Source organism: Microtus oregoni, unplaced genomic scaffold (genome assembly GCF_018167655.1).
Source record: "Microtus oregoni isolate MIOR12 unplaced genomic scaffold, Mior012 000016F_ref0000370, whole genome shotgun sequence".
Lineage (NCBI taxonomy): Eukaryota > Metazoa > Chordata > Mammalia > Rodentia > Cricetidae > Microtus > Microtus oregoni.
Genome location: NW_024543075.1, coordinates 5,108,216 through 5,122,159, shown reverse-complemented (window position 1 = coordinate 5,122,159; position 13,944 = coordinate 5,108,216). Strand labels below are relative to the sequence as shown.

At 51.8% G+C, this 13,944-nt stretch overlaps 2 protein-coding genes across 3 annotated transcripts in view; both read left to right on the top strand.

The window, feature by feature from the left end:
• Window positions 1-9,467, top strand: part of Kndc1 (kinase non-catalytic C-lobe domain containing 1) — a 47,567-nt gene extending 38,100 nt beyond the window's left edge. For both annotated transcript variants that reach the window (XM_041666723.1, XM_041666722.1), the window contains exons 24-30: window positions 222-428; window positions 1,008-1,090; window positions 1,321-1,471; window positions 5,043-5,165; window positions 5,247-5,306; window positions 6,096-6,253; window positions 7,726-9,467. In XM_041666723.1, coding sequence (XP_041522657.1) covers window positions 222-428; window positions 1,008-1,090; window positions 1,321-1,471; window positions 5,043-5,165; window positions 5,247-5,306; window positions 6,096-6,253; window positions 7,726-7,957 — 1,014 coding nt within the window. In that variant the 3' untranslated portion in view covers window positions 7,958-9,467. The remainder of the gene's footprint in view (window positions 1-221; window positions 429-1,007; window positions 1,091-1,320; window positions 1,472-5,042; window positions 5,166-5,246; window positions 5,307-6,095; window positions 6,254-7,725) is intronic.
• Window positions 9,468-12,281: 2,814 nt separating this feature from the next.
• Utf1 (undifferentiated embryonic cell transcription factor 1) lies at window positions 12,282-13,472 on the top strand. The gene is made up of 2 exons (XM_041667297.1): window positions 12,282-12,840; window positions 12,960-13,472. The coding sequence occupies exons 1-2, from the start codon at window positions 12,282-12,284 to the stop codon at window positions 13,418-13,420; spliced, it is 1,020 nt and encodes a 339-aa protein (XP_041523231.1). The 3' UTR covers window positions 13,421-13,472.
• Window positions 13,473-13,944: the final 472 nt, after the last annotated feature.

Below are 13,944 nucleotides of genomic sequence, written 5' to 3'. Positions count from 1 at the left end.
TACATGGAGATAGCTCCAAATCTAAGCAATGTGCATGGGTGGTCTGTTCAAGTGACCAGGACGGGAATCCTACCAACGTGCCTACGTGGAAGGGATTTATTCTCTGGCTCGACTTGAGCCAGTCTGAAGAGTTCTAGGTTGGGCCAGCCTACCCCACTCTGCCCCATCCTAGCCTAGTCTGGCCCACTCAACCTAGAGGGGGGCATCTGTCTTACTTGCAGAGCTTCTCCTGGAGGCTGCCCCGGGCCAACGGGTTGGTGCTGCCTCACCATAAGGAACGCCAGTACACCATTGCATCAGCCCTGCCCAAGCCCTGCTTCTTTGAAGACTTCTATGGCCCCTATGCCAAAGCCAGTGAAAAGGGGCCTTATTTCTTGACGGAGTACAGCACCAACCAGCTTTTCACCCAGCTGACACTACTGCAGCAGGTGTGTGGGAGCTAGCACCACCACGAAGGGGACACAGACCTCCACATTCGGGTCAGCTGCTGGTGTCAGGGGGCCCAGGGACGCTCTGGTGTTGATGAAGCCACAACGCACACTTTGTAGGGGAACCGCTGGAGGGTCAGTAGAGGGATCTGGTTGCTGGGCGCACAAGTTCTGTCTTTAAAGAAAGAAGACTGTGCCCAGCAGGACTCTCCTCTCTAGCTACACAGGGCACTGGGCATCCCCCTGCTAATAAGTTCCTTAGGTCCTTGCCCAGCGTAGGCACTGATCAGCTATTGCCTCTGTCCTTGCCCTCAGCCCAGAACCTAGGCATAGGCATACCCAGGTCTTCACCATCCTGTAACCCAATGTCATGAGGCAGGTGACAGTGCCGAGTGATCCTTGTCACTATCATCAGACCTGCACACAGGAAACTCTTCCAGCCGAGCCATGACATGTTTGGCAGGTTGATTTCTGGTTGCACAAATGGCTTCAAAGTACTGAAGCCCTCTTTGAGACACTGCCTTGACCATCAGGCCCTTGGGAGCAGCGGGCTAACCATCTGCTCCATGTCCCCGACAGGAATTGTTTCAAAAGTGCCACCCTGTCCACTTCCTAAATTCACGGGCCTTGGGTGTCATGGACAAAAATGCAGCCATTCCCAAGTGAGTATTCACTCCTCGGGGTGGCCCTGGGAGTCCTTGGTTTGGAAGGTGAGAGGGTCTGGGAGAAGGGGACTCCCCCAATGTCCTGGCTGAAGGGAGACACTTGGTTCTCATCCTGAGGGAAGGATACCTTGCCCCCCTCCCACACTGCACAGAGACCCCACATCCCCAGGGTTTGGCAAGACACATTCTCACACCCCCAGATGACAAGCACCATGTTTTTCCTCCAGAGCCAGCTCTTCTGAGTCTCTGTCCGCCAAAGCCTGCAGTCTGTTCCTCCCCAACTACGTCCAGGACAAGTATCTGCTACAGCTTTTAAGAAACGCCGATGACGTCAGCACCTGGGTGGCTGCTGAAATTGTGACCAGTCATACCTCTAAGGTAGACACCTCCATGGCTCTGGGGTCAGAATGACCTGTGGGGTGGGTTCTGCTTGGCTGTGCTCCTGCGAGACCACAGCCATTCCCTTCTCCAGGTGCAGGGAATCCACATTTTGTGTCTCAGTGCCACAGTCAACTCAAGGCAAAGGGCAAGAGTGAGGTGTTTACTGATGTCAGCAGAAACATCCCACGCCACGAGCTCCTGAGTGCACGGTGATCACAGCCCAGCTTGAGACTATCTCCTCTCTCTGCTGGGGATGACCCAGACCTGTGGATCACCCGGAAAGCAGGCTGTGTGAGACCTCCAGCAGGACACTGGGCAGGAGACTGTACGCAGTCTCTTATATACACCCAATCACTCATCCGTTCTTTGTACACACAATCTTTCGTACACAGTCCCTCACAAGACACGGTCACACATGGCGGGGCAGGAAGGGAGAAAGAAAGAAACCGATGCATCGACACATCCCTCACAGTCTCTCTCTCTCACGGCCCCTCACACCCACAGTACACCTATCTAGCTCTTTGCAATCAGTCACCTGCAGCACACACAGTCCTTCATGGACGCAGTCCCTTGCACACTCACAATAGCTTACTGCCCTTTACAAAGCTGTCAGCTTTCTTGTAACCGCAACAGAATGTCTGACTTAAGTGAGGAGGAGGAGCGATTTGTTTAACATAGAGCTCCAGAGTTTTCAGTCTATCGCGGTAGGGGTGGCATGACGGAGTTGCTCATATCATGGCGGACAAGACATAGAGCCGAGACAGGAAGGGGCCAGAGCAAGGCACGCCCTTTCGGACCCACTTCTTCAGCTATGCCATCTATCCACAGCTCTGTCAGAGTCCATTCGGATGCGGAAACCATCAGTAGAATAAACCATTCATTAGACCAGAGCCCCAGTCCAGTCAAGTGAACAAGGATTAGCCATTGAATACATAGTCTCTCACGCGGATGATCCTCCAACTGCTTCGTACACACAATATAGTCTCTCATACAGAGAATCCTCACACTCCCTCATGCACGGTTGTCCACACGCACAGTTCCTCACACCCAGTCCATCATAGTCCCCCACGGTCCCCTACACTCAACCGGTCTTCATAATACTCCTCCATACCCACAGACTCCCAAACACAAAGTTCTTCTCACATAGTTCCCCACGTGTAAAACTCTTCACATGGATCCATTCCTCCACTCAGTTTCTTTCAAACACACTCCCTCACCCCACCCCCATCCAGTCACAACACACCCCTATCACCATGGTATCTTGTCCCATCTTTATCTGAGTCTGTTCATGAAAAACTTGTCATCCTGAGCTGCCCTGCTTGCGCTGAGGCAGTGATCTTCCTGGCTAAACTGCTGGCCGCTATTCCGCCGCTGACAGACCCCTACACTGCAGGCTCTCACCAAGCTTGTGGAATTCTAATACTTGCTCAGTATCTGCTCAAGATCCAGCTTTTGTGGGCCCAAACCCAGGTTCTCCCTTAAGTCCTATGGGCCTTGAGCTAGACTGGATGATTCAGACTGCCCACAGACATGTCCTGGCAGTCTAAAAGAGGCTGTCTTTGTTTGGGTCTCTATTGCTGTGATGGAACACCATGACCAAAAGGCAAGTTGGGGAGGAAAAGCTTTATTTGGCTTATACTTATATATCACTATTTGTTATGGAAGGAAGTCAAGACAGGCACTCAAATAGGCCAGGAACCTGGAGGCAGGAGCTGATGCAGAGGCCATGGAAGGGTGCTGCTTACTGGCTTGCTCCCCATGTCTTGATCAGCTTGCTTTCTTATAGAACCCTGGACCACCAGCTCAGAGGTGGCAGCACCCACAATGGGCTGGACTCTCCCCCATCAATCACTAATTAAGAAAATAATCTGTAGGCTGGCCTACAGCCTGATCTTATGGAGGCATTTTCTCAGTCGAAGTTCCTCCTCTCAGATGACTACGGTTTGTGTCAAGTCGACATAAATCTAGCCAGCAAAGGGACTATCACCTGCCTCAGGTCAGGACTTCCCTCCAGGTTCCCACCCAGGAAGATCCATTGTCCTCAGCTTCTCAAGACAGGGTCCTCCCAATCCTTAGGGTCTGCACCTTCACCCAGTAAACACTCGGTTACACAAGGCTCTAATTTCTTCTCCTAGTCAGTGCAAGGTAGGATCAAGTGAGTTCCTTCCCACACAAGCAAACAGAAGATCTAACTGAGCATCAGGATGCAAAGGCTGTCTGTGCAATGCAGTTTATTCCCTCTGTAATCTGTGATGCCATGAGTATCATGTATGACATTAAAATGTGTCAGGGGCTGGGTAGGGTGGCATATGCCTTTAATCCTAGCACTTGGGAGACAGAGGCAAGTGGATCTCTATGAGCTCAAGTCTAGCCTGATCTATATAGCAAGTTCCAGTACAACCAGGGCTACATACAAAGACCCTGTCTAGAGGCTCTCAGCAGTTGAGAGGACTGACTGCTCTTCCAGAGGACCTGGGTTCAATTCCCAGCACCCATATGACATCTAATGACTGTCTGTAGCTCCAATATCTGACACCCCCACACAGACATACATGCAGGCAAAACACCAAAGTATAAAATAAGAGGAAATAAATTGCTTTAAAAAAAAAAGTCAGGTTTTTAAAAAAAAAAAAAAAAAAAAAAAACCCAGGGCCCTTCCCAGCCTGAAGTCACCGAACCCAATGGTAAAAGCCAGAGTGATACATCCTGGTGCATAAGTATCCTTCTGGGTCTGCAGGGTGGGACGTGAGGACCTACATCCTGCCCTCTGAGCATCTAAATACAAAGCACCACAGTGACAGCTTGGCCACTGCTGTAGAAGGAACCATGTTCAGCTATGGATCAGGAACTCTCACTGGGAGACATGAAATAAGACTGCACCCTGTCCTTTTGACCAGTGACATGTCGTATTGATGTTCTGCATTTACTTACTAGGGTGCCAAGATACACCAAAGACTGAGTCTTTTTTTTTTTTTTTTGGTTTTTCGAGACAGGGTTTCTCTGTGGTTTTGGAGCCTGTCCTGGAACTAGCTCTGGAACTAGCTCGTGTAGACCAGGCTGGTCTCGAACTCACAGAGATCCGCCTGCCTCTGCCTCCCAAGTGCTGGGATTAAAGGCGTGCGCCACCACCGCCCGGCCAAAGACTGAGTCTGAACACCTATAAACTTACAGAAGATTGTTGAAACATGGAGATTGGCCAGACAGTACAGTGGGGTCAACCAAAAACATTGGAGAGAAAAAGTCTGATCCATTCAAATGATGTCCTGGGAGCTCATGGGGGCTTTCTCAAAGCTATTACACGTGATACCCCAAACCAATTGCAGGCAACACTCAGGGCTCTACGTCTATATACCACTTTGTTTTTGAACAAATAATTCAAAGTCCTGGGGCTCTGTTGCTTGAGAACGGGCTATTTCAGCGGGTCTCGGTTGTTCCTGTTGCTCATCTCTTTTGCTCAGTCTTGTCATGTTGGTTCTGGGGCGCAAGCTTACTGTTTTGTGCATGCCTGTGCAGAATTCCGCTGAGCTGTACATCTTTAAAGACAGCGAGGTTCGTTTTCTCGTTTCAGCTGCAAGTGAACTTGCTGTCCAAATTCCTGCTGATTGCAAAGTCTTGCTATGAACAGAGGAACTTTGCAACAGCCATGCAGATCCTGGGAGGTTTGGAGCACCTGGCTGTAAGGCAGTCCCCTGTGCGTCACGTGGGATTTAGGGGGCTAAGGGTATGGTCAAATACACAAGACCACAAGATCTCACTTGTGTTTCCATCTCAGGCCTGGAAAATCCTGCCTGCGAAGATTGCTGAGATCATGGAAGAGCTGAAAGCTGTGGAGGTTTGTACAGTTCTTTGCAGAGCTTCCCCTGAACGACTTGCTCCACACATCTCAGGGAACTCACAGCAGGGAATCCGAAACATGTAGGCTGGGTGTGGTGGCGCACTTCTACGATCCCAGCACTCAGGAAGCAGAAGCAAACAGATCTCAGTGAGTTCAAGACTAGCCTGGTCTACATAGCAAGTACTAGGCCAGCTATAGCCACCTAGTGAGACCCTGCCTCAGGCCTGTAGAATGAAGATGCCTTGCCTGCTGGTTTACCTGACTAGTCTGACATCCCAGCCCAGGCTATGGGTGCAAGGGATGCCTGGACCAGGGCAAGTAGGAGGCCTGCCCCAGTGGCAGAGGTGGCCTCGTGAGTTGACAGGCAGGACACACAGATAAAATGTCTGTGCATTTCCTACTGAGGCAGCAGGAGCCTCACAGACATTAGCCTGAGGCAAATACCCAGAGTAGTTCTAGCCTGTGCTGTCCCAGAATTCAAAGCCCAGGGCCTGCAGCAGCTCCTGCGGGAAGGGATTCTTTTCTGGAATCGGAAGTAAGGAATTGGCTTTTTGAGTAGCAAAAGCTTTCTGTGGCTGTCAGTGTTTCCATGGCAGCAAGCTTATGATATCTGGGCTTTTGACCTACAGTTCAGAAACTGCAGACTCATTTTAGACTGTATGTTCAGTGAGGTATGAGGGGGCTCTCATGCCCGAGGAAGACAGGTATTAACAGGGACAGGTGAGCAGGCCCTCCTAGGTGATGACTATCTATTTCCCATGCTCACTTCCCTGGCTGTTCCTCCAGGTATTCCTGAAGAGCGACAGCCTGTGTCTGATGGAAGGGCGGCGCTTCCGGGCCCAGCCTACCCTGCCCTCTGCCCACCTGCTGGCCATGCACATCCAGCAGCTAGAGACAGGAGGCTTCACCATGACGAATGGAGCCCACAGGTGGAGTAAGCTGAGGTAAGAGGCCTTCACCCTGCCCAGCAGAGTCCACGGGTAGAGCAAGGTGAGGTGAGGGGGCTTCCCTGTGACCAAAGGGGTGCGCAGATGAAGTCAGCAGAGGTAAGGGGCTGCACCCAGTCCAATTCGTCCCACCAGTGAGCACAGTCAAGTGCAAGTCCTCTGCCCAGTGCCGTCCACATGGCCCCAGACAATCTTCTCACCTCCCATCCTCCCATCTCCTCTCATTGTCTAGAGTGATGAGAGAATGGCCTTGCTAGGTAGATGAGACCCAGGGGATCTGGTGAACAGTGACTACAACCTGCCTAATGCAAGATCCGCCTTTTGTGTGTGTGTGTGTGTGTGTGTGTGTGTGTGTGTGCGCACATGTGTGTGTATCTATGTATGTGCGTGCGCACGTGTATGTGTGTGTGCACATGTATGTGTGTGTCTATGTATGTGTGCACGTGTATGTTTGTCTATGTATGTGTGCGCGTGTATGTGTGTATGTGCGTGTGTATGTGTGTCTATGTACGTGTGAGCACACATGTGCATACACACATGGAGGCCCAAGGTCAACCTTAGATGTGATTCCTTGGCAGCCATTCACCTTGTTTTTCGAGACAGAGTTTCTCATTGGGACCTGAGGCTTGCTGGAGACTAGGCTGTGTGGCCAGCAGGACTCGGGCTTCTGAATGGCTCCACGTTCCTAATACCAAGACCACAAGTGCTTGCCATTGCCTCTGGCTGGCATTTTTATTTACATGAGTGCTAGGGATCAACTTGGGTTCTCATGCTGTACAGCAAGCACTTTACCAACTGAGCCTCTAATCAGCCCCAAGATCCCCCTTTTAGATAACCACCAAGTAGGAAGGAAGGAAGGAAGGAAGGAAGGAAGGAAGGAAGGAAACTCACTAGCAGTACATGCCTATTGCAATAGAAAGCTATGTGGGCAAAAAGAAATTTAAAGACGAGGAAATGCCACAGAGGTGGGTGAAGAGCTCTTATCTGCTCTTCACCACTTTATGTACGCACAGACATGACCGTCCTTTAAAGAACAAAAGCAACGAACATACTGTTCTCAAACTGAGGTGGACATGCGTATGTGCAGGTCTGTTGTCCCCAGCAGGAGGAAGGGCTTCTGAGTTCCAGGAACCACCAGTGATGTGTTCCCAGTACACAGGAGCCAGAAGGCCCTAGCAGAGCTAGGACAACGAGCATAGGTTTGGGAGGTTTATTTTTCCGTGTTGAAGACCTCAAGTGGAGCAGCCCGACACAGAGGTTTTCAGTGAATATTTATGAAGGGCAAAAGGAGTGGGGGGTGGGAGAATGGGGGTGCACAGTCCTGAAGTGTGTCCTTGTGACTAAGTACAGAAAACTGCCCTGAGGTGCTGCGCTTTGGAAAGGCGTGGTGTGAGCCATTCCTGAGAAGACATTAGGATCAGTTGGCTAACATGCAAACTAACAAACTTTTTCTTTCCCCCCCACAACAGAAACATCGCCAAGGTGGCAAGCCAGGTGCACGCATTCCAGGAGAACCCCTACACATTCAGCCCTGATCCCAAGCTACAGGCGCACCTCAAACAAAGAATTGCCCGTTTTAGCGGGGCGGATGTTTCCATCTTAGCGGCAGATAACAGGGCCAATTTTCACCAGATCCCAGGCGAAAAGCACTCCCGGAAGATCCAAGACAAACTGAGGAGAATGAAAGCCACATTCCAGTAGCCAAGGGCTCCATCTTGGTGTAGACTCTCTCCGAGTGGTACCAGAAGATGGGTCAGGTGGAAGGAACTCCCAGGTCTGGTTGCGGAGGCTCGGACCCTCTGAGTGACCTGGAGAAAACTGCTTTTACTTCCCAGAACAGAATTGGAAGCTGCAAGGGACTAGCCTGAGGTCACTCACACGGAGGGCTGAGCCAACTCCAACCTGGCCCTACCCCCAAGGCAGGTTGAACACACAGTTCAGTGGGCGGGCCTGTTTTGGCTGGAATTTAAAAAATCAAATTTACAAATGAAAAGGGTATCCAGTAAACTACCCCCAGAGCTTCAGACTCCAATACCTGCGGCTCCCACCTATTTTTCATTGATCTCTCCAAACCCCAACACAGACCCACATCTGACTCCAGAAGAGCCTAAACTTAGCCGCTTGCTGACCAGTGTTTTTATTTCCACTCAGCAAGAAGGACCAAAACTCTCTTTTGCACTTAGCAGCTCCAAAGGGTCTGGAACCTACCACTGGAGCCCAAGGTTTCTAGCAACCTGTCTTGGCCAGGTTTATACTCCCACCCCCACCCATCTGCAGCTGATCCTGCCAAGCCCCCCACTCCCATCCCCGTCCTCTCAGCCTCCAGAGAGTGGGAGAAGCCTCTGTCCCAGTTGGGCTTTCCGCCTCAGCAACTGACCCTCCCCATGGCCTGTTGCCTTCTGCCCCCAGCTTACAACAGCTGCATTTGACAGGGCTGCTGGGCAGAGGCTCTTGCCCCTGGCAAAGGGGAAAGAACACTGTACACTGACGGCAGCACCAATGCAGGCTCGCCTTCCTGGGGTCTCTGGGAGCCACGTGGGCCCTGAGAATGGCTGCCTGTCAGCCTTCAGCAGCCGTGCATGCGCACACCCGTCCACTGTGTTCCCTCCGCTCTGCGCTTTGTTAGCCAGACAAAGGTGGATCTCTGGATCTCTGGATCCTCAGCCTCTAGTGTTGGGCTCTGGCTTCGTGGGAAGGGGTCCACTGGCCAGGAGGGCTGAGAATATGATGGAGTGCAGCAGGTTGTCCAGACACCTTAAGCAACTGGCACCGACTGAGCCCTGCCTGCCACAAGACCAAGACTGTTCCGTATTTTAGAAGTAGGGATTTTGTAGTGAAGCAGCTAGCGATATTTCTAGAAAGCTGTGACTTGTGACCAGATGCTGGATTTTTAATGCTGAGATGTGTGTTTCCTCACATGAATTTGCTGGAGACACCAGGCCCTCCTTACACTGGATGTAAGTGGGACTGGGAGTCCTGGCCATGCACATGCAACATAACCGTTTGGGAGCTTTTCTATAAGGATTACGTTCTGTTGATCAACGCCGACATTTTCAGACTTTGTATCTAGTGCAGGAGGTGTCCAGCGCAAACCAGCATTCCAACGGTGCTGACTTATTGCGTGGGGAAGTGAACAGGCTTTTGGCTTCAGCCCTGTTTGCATGGCGCCCTGATGTCACAAGATACAAATTTCTAAATAAAGTCATTTCTACCAAGCTACTGCCGTATGGTCTGTTTTCGGGGATTTCAAAAACAAAGCTCACAGCCGGGCGGTGGTGGCGCACGCCTTTAATCCCAGCACTCGGGAGGCAGAGGCAGGTGGATCTCTGTGAGTTAGAGATCAGCTTGGTCTACAAGAGCTAGTTCCAGGACAGGCTCCAAAACCACAGAGAAACCCTGTCTCAAAAAACAAAAACAACGCTCACTTTGAGGCTAAAGTAAGTCCTCCTTGGCTTGGCAGGGGCACCTCACCTAGGGTCTCAAAGGACTTCGATAGGAAATATACCCAGTCCAGGACTGAAAACCATACTTCCAGACCATACCACATTCTTGGTGACATTCACACCGTCACTATCACAGGGACCAGGGGTGTGAGACTCACCTCTGATTCAGTCAGCTGTCCTCCCCCAAACCAAGACTTCTGATGATCACAGCTCATTTTCCTATAGTGAGGGGGAGGGGTGTGCCTGCTGTAACCTGTCTACCTCAACCAGTGTCTAGTGATCAGCCTGTGGACAGGACAGAGCTGGCTGGTTTGCTTGACCACCCATTGGGACCACTCCTGAGCTCCCACACTGTCTCAGAGACACCAAGGGGTGGGGAGTGGCTTGTAGCTCAGTGTACTCATTCAGGACACAGTGAAGAGACAGTGTTAAGGCCAGGGGTTCTTTTTTTTTGTTTGTTGGTTGTTGTTTTTTTTTTTTTCTTTTTTTGAGACAGGGTTTCTCTGTGGTTTTTGGAGCCTGTCCTGGAACTAGCTCTTGTAGACCAGGCTGGTCTCGAACTCACAGAGATCCGCCTGCCTCTGCCTCCCAAGTGCTGGGATTAAAGGTGTGAGCCACCCAACGCGCCCGGCAAGGCCAGGGGTTCTTAAATGTGCTTACTGAATTTTTGTTGTTGTTGCTGTTAATGAAAACTAGCAGGTTCTTAGGGGTGTTTTCATAATGATGACAGAGCGATCTGCCTGGCGATTATGCAGAGGAAAAGGTGACAGTCATTGGCCTTCAAGACTCAGTGATTCCCACCTCTCTGGTCTCTTCCCTGTGCTGAGCCTGGAGTCTGGTCCTGAGTACTGTGCTTGAAGGAAGCCTCCAATACAAGATGGAGTTTAACAACCCTAAAACCACAATACTGAGAGTAAACTCAAGACGGACAGTTGGTGTGTTGAATGGGCAAAGATGGCCCCCCACCAGCTGCCTCACCCTAGAGCCAGGAGGTACCAGTCCGGTGGGGTTTGAACCAGGTGATGAACACCCGAAAAACAATAAGCTATAGCTCAGAATGCTGTCTCAGGCAGCTAGGCTTGACTTGAATTGATATGGCCAGCTAGAGGTCATCCTGGCCTGCCCGAGTCAGGAGAAGCCCAACTGGTGATCCTTGGTCTTTGTTCAAGCCCTTACCACAAGTCACTGAATAATAAAACAGTTTAGCGAAGCGTTGTAGCAGTCAGTCCCGCAGCAGGAGACTAGTAAAATCCCAGAGGTAGGGCACAAGACTGGTACTTCCTCCTGACTCTACTGCTGTCTGTAAAGCTACGGCTTGTCTAACCAGCCCACAGGTCACCAGGGATTATTTCCCATCTTTATACATTTCTTTTTCTTGTCTTACTATGCCAGTCAAAACGTCTACACTAACTTTAAGCATCCTTTTCTGTTCTGTTCTTTTGTTTTGTTTTGGTTTGGTTTGGTCTTATTGATACAAGGTTTCTCTGTGTAGCCCCAGATGTACTGGAACCCACTCACTCTGAAGACTCAGGGATCCATCAGCCTCCTGCCTCCCCACTGCAAGTGTGAGGAATGCTGGGATTAAAAACATGCACCACCACCCCACAGCTTCCTTTTCTTGATCCTAACTTTGGGGAGGGGAAGTGATATTAGTAGATATATTTTACTGTACTAAAGAGATTCCTTGTAGTGTTTGTGAACTAGGACTCCAATCCCAGCAGTGGGTCATTGATCTCTATAAATCTAGCATCCAAGTGGCCTCCTTACAGTAATGAACACCCCACTGTTTGCTAGATTAGTAAATTAGATACAAAATATGTTCATCTTCCAAAGCCCATGGCCAGATGAAAGTAGGAAGGGTAACACTGTCACACTAATAATATGAATGAGTAACAGTTCCTGTGCACAAAGACAGAAAGGGTGCAGAAGTTTTGTGTTTCTAGAGGTATTCGTGAACTGTTTGTGAGCAGTAACAGACATAACAAATATAAAAACATGCTATCTTCCTCACTCAGTCTTATTATATTGTACCTAGATTAGATATTTTTTGGATTCTTCATTGAGGGGGTGGGGTGGCGAGACAAGGTTTCTTTATGTAGCCATAGCTGTCCCAGAACTCAGTTTGTAGACCAGCTGGCCTCGAACTCACAGAGATTAGCCTGCCTCTGCCTCCCCAGCGTTGCGATTAAAGGTGTGGGCCACTTCCTCCGGTTCATTAAATGATTTTTTATAACTTTTTTTTTAAGTGGGTTTTGTTTTATTTTGGTTTGGATTTTGGTTTTGTTTTGTTTTACACGGTCTGCTTAGTGTAATGGGGCAAAACTTTGTTGTCGGGGCTAGGGCCCTGAAGGAAAGAGCTAGAAAAGGGCTGGACTAAAAAAAGCACCTCCAAAACGGAACAAGGTGGGCAAGAGGGGCGGGACGCGGAGGGCGGGGCGGCTGGATAATGGGAGGGTCGTATCGACCCACCCCAGACGCAAAGGACGGCGCGCGGGGTCCTTACCGCGTGTGTGGGCGGTTCCGGAGGAGCGTTCCTTCAGTGAGGCTACAGCCTCAGAATACGCGCACCTTCTGCCTCCGGCATGCTGCTTCGTCCCCGGCGGCTAACCTCGTTCTCACCGCCGTCGCCAGCTAGCCCCGACGCCGAGCTGCGGCCGACCGGGGACGTCCGGGTGACTACGTCTGATGCCTTCGCCCCTACTCCGGGCGCGATGGCGGAGCCTGGTTCTCCCAAGGCTCCCGTGTCCCCGGGCTCGGCGCAGCGCACTCCCTGGAGTGCCCGAGAGACGGAGCTACTTCTGGGCACCCTGCTGCAGCCGGCCATGTGGCGCTCACTACTGCTCGACCGCCGGCAGGCTCTGCCCACCTACCGCCGCGTGTCGGCCGCGCTGGCCCGGCAGCAAGTTAAGCGCACTCCGGCTCAGTGCCGCCGCCGCTACAAGTTTCTCAAGGACAAACTTCGAGACGCCCACGGCCAGCCGTCCGGACCCTACGACGACCAGATCCGCCAGCTCATGGGGCTGCTGGGCGACGATGGGCATCGGCGAACCCGCCGTCGCCCTGCGGGGCCTGGACGTCTCCAACGCCGCGGCCGCTCGACCCTCGCGGTGTTAGCGCCCGCACCTACAGCAGTCGAGCCAGGTAGGAGCACCTGGTGCGGGCTGGAATGGGCTGGTTCTAGCGGGGGTGGGGGGTGGGGGTGGAACCCGGTGGTAAGGTTACACACGGACCACTAGCGGGACCACGCGTTTCTCTCGTAGGGGCTACGCAGCAGGTGACTGCGGAAGACGCGGACCCCGCGTCCGCGCTCAGGTTCAGTTCCTCCACTACGAAGTCTGCAGATTCCCGCCGCATCACTAGCTCCCCTGTCCCTACAGCCCTCGGCACTCTGCCTGCTGAGCCCGGCCGGGCCCTCGGATCCTCCCCGCCACCAACCCTCAACTATGATACGGAGGAACCAAATGAGTCTCCTGGCCTTCCCCAGGATCGTGCGGTCCCGCAAGTTGCACCGCAGTCTCTAAACAGCGCTCTGCTGCAGGCCTTGACGCACTTGGGCGACATCTCGACAGTTCTGGGCCCTCTGCGCGACCAATTGGCGACCCTGAACCAGCACGTGGAGCAGCTGCGAGGTTCCTTCGACCAAACAGTTTCCCTGGCTGTGGGCTTCATTCTGGGCAGTGCAGCCTCCGAGCGGGGCATCCTTGGCGACCTGCGCCAATAAAGCTTGTCAGTTCTCCCCTTCAGAGCCGACCCCCAGTCTATCTTGACCCCAATTAGTATCCCTACCCTAACCTAGCTTATTAAAATAAAGATTGTGTTTTGTACTTAATCCTGTGAATGAGGCTGGGTTTCACTGTCACGTCTAAGAATGGACCCTTACGGATAAGAGGGTACTAGGAAGTTAAGGGAAAGGCTAAGCAGCCCCACTCCCCAGAATCGTGCAGGCGTTTCGGTGAAGGGTTGTGTGGGGTGCTGCACAGTTGTTCCTCGTTTGGGTTACCAGTGTTCTCAAGGTGCGGGACTCTGCCCACCAGGAGCACTGGTCAGCAGCGAGTGAAGCTGAGGGGGCAGGCTGGACGTGTAGAACGTCCCTACAATTCTACCCTCTCTTGGGCCAAACTCAGTTTGAATACAAGCTGTACTCCAGCCCTTGTTAACGGGGATCGATAGTCAAGAGCACAGCTCCGGGGGAAGATTCTCAGTGTCTGGTCCTTAAGAGAGGCGGCTTGGCCTGCATCCCACAGC

Coding starts and splice junctions, on each gene's coding strand:
- Utf1 (XM_041667297.1), top strand. CDS start 12,282: ATGCTGCTTCGTCCCCGGCGGCTAACCTCGTTCTCACCGCCGTCGCCA. Junction 12,841..12,959: donor ACCTACAGCAGTCGAGCCAG/GTAGGAGCACCT, acceptor TTTCTCTCGTAG/GGGCTACGCAGCAGGTGACT.